The sequence below is a fragment of the Fulmarus glacialis genome, unplaced genomic scaffold (assembly GCF_000690835.1).
Source record: "Fulmarus glacialis isolate BGI_N327 unplaced genomic scaffold, ASM69083v1 scaffold34593, whole genome shotgun sequence".
Lineage (NCBI taxonomy): Eukaryota > Metazoa > Chordata > Aves > Procellariiformes > Procellariidae > Fulmarus > Fulmarus glacialis.
In genome coordinates this window covers 3,623-8,276 of record NW_009202896.1, presented here as the reverse complement: position 1 = coordinate 8,276, position 4,654 = coordinate 3,623, and the positions used below count along the sequence as shown (strand labels likewise).

The window sequence follows — 4,654 nt, the reverse complement described above, 5'->3', positions numbered from 1 at the left end:
TGGCTGAGGCTGTTTTCCGTCAGGGTACCGTGCTGCTGAGGAAAAGGAGCACAACACGTTCTTCTGTTTTAGGAGCAGCATCGTTTTCAAGTCCCATCTGCGTATGTCTCTCAATTCTTCCTCCTTCTGTGTTTGACAGGTGATACTCTGATCGTTGAAGAGGATACGTCCAAACCCAAGACCGACTCGCCTGTAGTTGCCAAAAGAACAATGTCTAACTCGGTTAGGGAAGCCGTGCCTGTGCTTGCGAGGAGGGTTGTTCCGGCAGATAACTCCTGTCTCTTCACCAGTGTGTACTATGTGGTGGAGGGAGGCGTTTATGACCCGGGTTGTGCTCCGGAGATGCGCAGCCTTATAGCTCAGATAGTAGCGAGCGATCCTGAGTCTTATTGTGAGGCAGTTCTAGGGAAAATGAACAGGGAGTATTGTGACTGGATCAGAAAAGAAGAGACTTGGGGAGGAGCCATCGAAGTGTCTATTTTATCCAAATTTTACCAGTGCGAAATCTGTGTGGTGGACACACAGACCGTCAGAATCGACCGTTTTGGGGAAGATGCCGGTTACACTAAGCGGGTCCTTTTAATTTATGATGGGATTCATTACGATCCACTTGAACGTAAAATCCCCGACTCGGACATTCCTCCCCAGACCATTTTCTCCACAACTGATGATATTGTTCTTGCGCAAGCATTGGAGTTGGCAGATGAAGCCAGACGGAAGAGGCAGTTTACCGATGTGAATCGCTTTACGCTGAGGTGCATGGTGTGCCAGAAGGGACTAACTGGACAAGTGGAAGCCAGAGAACACGCCAAGGAGACGGGACACACCAACTTCGGAGAAGTGTGACACCTACATGAGGATGGTTACATCGACTACCTCACCGATCCAGAATAAAATTCTGGATTTCCAGATAAGCTGTATGTAATCATAAAATTCCGTTCACAAAGCTTGAAAAGCATATTAACTTAATGATGGCCAAGACGCACAGGTTTGTTATGGTTAGTGACTTTTCCAATGGATTTGAAATAGGTATCTTCTCGCATGCTGATTTATAGTACTTTGGCAGGTGGTATACACAGGCAGCTAAAACCTGATTTCTGAAATAATCTTCTCTTTGTGTATGTGATCTGAGTGGACATACAAAATCAGGCTTGTTCAACACTAGCGTAAAATCTAGCCTCAAAGTTGCTGAATTAATCTCTCTGTATTACGTTTTCAGGGTAATTAAATTAAGGATTTGGGTAACACACGTATCAGCATTACTTATACTAAGAATTAAACTCTGCACATACAAGCAGTTCTTGCAGGGGAAACTGCTCATTTGCTGCACAATTTTTAATGGAAAGAGTATCTCCAAAGCTGCCCTATACTATGTTACCATTGGAAGTAGACTGTATTGTTTGTGTGAAGTCATGGCTTTAGAGAAAGAAATGGCCTCTAAGCTTTAAAATAGCCTTCTTTAAATTAATGAGTAGATGGTTAAGTGTTGAATAAACTTATTAATCCTCCGTAGGTAGTTTTTAGTTGCTTGAAAAATAACTATCAACCCCCCAGTGTTTACACTGCATCAGAACGTAGGCATGTTTCTTGAAATACTTTGGATTCTTCTTCATAATTGTATCTGAAATTCTGGCAAGAGGGAAATACAGTAGTTAGGGAAGAGACTTAATTTGCATCTGTTAAATACATTTAAGCAGACTTTACTTGGGTATAGTCGATCTCATGGCCACAGTGTTACTAAGTTGTAAATCAGTACTTTAATTCCAAATACTGTAAATTAGCACTTTAAGGTACAGTTCTCACTCTTTGCCGGTAAAAAGTTTTGCCCTTTTTAGAAGGACAGAGTGCTAACCCAGAAGGGAGGCTTGAAGTTTCTTCATCTGCATTCTGCCTTAATGTGTTTGATTTGTCACCGATGACTGTTCAGTAGCAAGACTTTAATTCTGATAATGAAGGGTGCAGTTTAATTGTTAGAACAAAATAAGCTGCGTACACTGCCCTACTTCTCGTACTGTTCAGAATCAGGGAAGTTGAAATTGGTTTAATATATCTTACCTCACAGCGGGGTTGTGAGGCTTAACAGTAAGTGCTTTTGAGGTCTTTTAAAAGGTGCTGTAAAGGTGCGTATTACTGAAAGGGATTTTTTTTTTCTTTGAAATGCCTACAACACATACTTGTTTTATTGAATTTTAAAACATTCTTAGCCTGTTATTCTTTGTTTTGAGTTACCTTCCTTGCACTTTTACAAATGGGGAGCAAGAATGTGCATCTTTGGACAGAGGCAGAAATAAACCCACTTTCCAGGTGGAACCTAAAATGTAGTTTTAAAGGCCTCCATTCGTTAAGGCATCTGGCTAAACTCCTGGTGCAGCAAAACCTCTTTTCTATAAAAAGCACGTTTCACTAAAGTTCTCAGCAGAGGCTCCCAGTTGGACCTTGAAATATAGGAGGGTCTTACGAAGAAGGAACATAATTACATAAGTGCTTTGCTGAATTGAGGCATGAATAATTAAGTATAAAGAATAGAATCACCAAGAGCACTATGAACCAGATTTCTTTTTAATTCAGTATTAAAATACACATTAGCACTGTTGGGAGTTTCCTACAGAAAGCCACTTAGCTTCCAGTGTTAAACCCCACTTTGCTTTTAGCCTATCAGTAGAGGAAAAAAAAAACCCAAAACCCAACATTAAAACCAGCCCTCTAGAAGCTTATAAACCTAAAGAAATACCTGGCAGTTCAAAGGAACTTGAAGCTTATACTGTGTTATAACTACTTGAGATGAAATACTGTCTAGGAATGAGACCAAGAGACTGTCAATCCTAAGTTATATTCTCAGCTTTCACACTGAAGCGGTGAGACGCCTTGGACAAGGAGCTGATCCTCACCATTTGCCATCTGTAAAATGGACATAATACCTACCTCAGAGAGGTGTACAAGGTGACTATCTTTCGGTGTCTTTGAAACAGAAGTGGGAGATACATATTTATTGTCTGCCATGTTTGCAAATGCATTGACTTTGGGGAGCAACACTTAGATTTTAGCTTTGTATCCTGGATGGTTTTCTGAAAGTGCGTAAAAATATTTTTTTGGTATTTCTCGGTTGCAGTATTTTTAAAATTAGCTTTATTTAATCCAGAGTGTTTAGCTTTGCTATATCATGTTTGCATTGGAAATCTGCTAACAGAGAATCAGTTCCATTTGAGGGAAATGTGTCAATATCACTGCGTAGATGTTCTGTTTCATTGCCTAGAAAATAAAATCTCTTTGGTTAAAAAATGTCAACTGAACTGCTGTAATTCATCTTTGTAAAAGTTGATCGCTGAGAAACTCATTCAAAGAGCAAGTAACCTGTGGTATTGACCGTGAGTGGGAAGACCTTATGTGATTCTCCTAAACTCTCCCAAACAGAAATATCAACGTTATTTAAAATGTAAGATATGGATACATTTAAAATACAACTCACTCCCTTTTTTCTAAATGTTGTAAATGTTAGGGGGTTTTTAAATATCTCTTTACCAGCATTTGCCTGCCCTTAATGATACAATTACGGAAGTATCACAAAAATGGCATCCTGGTACTAGTAGGATGAACTTCTGAACATCACTAACACATTTGCACTGAACTGTTATTAATTGTACAGCAAGATGTTAGTTACAGATATTTAGAATAGAGGTGGTATGGGACGTAGGCTCAGGTACTGGCAGGGAATGACGCCGCCTGTCCAGACCAGTCCAGAAAGCCTGTAAGATACGGGCTTATGGCCTTACCATTACTCTTACTCCCATTCACATTTAAAATGAGCACTCATTTCCTTGCCAAATACTTTAGTACAGAGGTCAGCAACTAAATGGGCCCTGGAAACTGAAATTTTTGCCTCGGAGGTGTGCTTACTAAAAGCTGGGTTATTGGTATTGTTTTACCAATCTATGCAGTTCTGGATCTTCAATTCAATAAAGAATTCTGGTTTCCTGGTGCCAGTCTGGCCATTTCACCAGCACTAAATTCCTTCTTTAATTAAAGAAGAGCCTAACACTCTAATCATGTGGCCTTTCACAAACATGTTATATTGTATGAAGAGATACACATCTCGTGGTTATAACAGCACTTTAAAAGCTTGTCCGAGTTTACATGTTGAGCAGATGTTGAGCAAGGACTTTCACTGATGTAGGCAGTGCGTGTTCCCGTTGCAGTAAAACGAGTGGTGTTAGCAGACGTTTCTAAGAGTCTTACTAATGTAATCCAGCGGTATAGTGTTCTGTTTTGTGTAGCATCATTACAGATCAGTTGGTATAACATTTCCTTAAACACGTGCCCTGAATTGTAAAAATTGTTGATGCACCAATAAACGTGACTGATGCATGCGTACTTGTTTAGTGTAGTCTGTGCCTCGGTTCTCGAATTTAAGCTTTGTGCTCTATTCACCGCTGCTCACCAGTGCGTTTTCTAGGTCTTCACAGCTATGCAATGCAGCCTTTGAGCAGCTGGCATCAGCTTTCCCTCTGTCTCATTCCCTTTTTTCCTTGACTCTGAGACAGTCATGGCGAGAGGGACGCAGCCTCGCAATCTGTTCAGGACGAAGCTCCTTCACTTTCAACTTATTCAACAATAACTTTTCTTTTAATAGTAAAATACTTCCTCTGTGTGATTAGAG

General features: G+C 40.2%; 1 protein-coding gene across 1 annotated transcript; it reads left to right on the top strand.

Moving 5' to 3' along the window:
* Positions 1-139: 139 nt before the first annotated feature.
* On the top strand, positions 140-1,114 carry YOD1 (YOD1 deubiquitinase; the record flags this gene model as incomplete). The annotated part of the gene is made up of 1 exon (XM_009574462.1): positions 140-1,114. A coding segment is annotated over one exon (707 nt), but the record flags the coding sequence as incomplete, so codon positions are not given.
* Between the last annotated feature and the right edge of the window lie 3,540 nt (positions 1,115-4,654).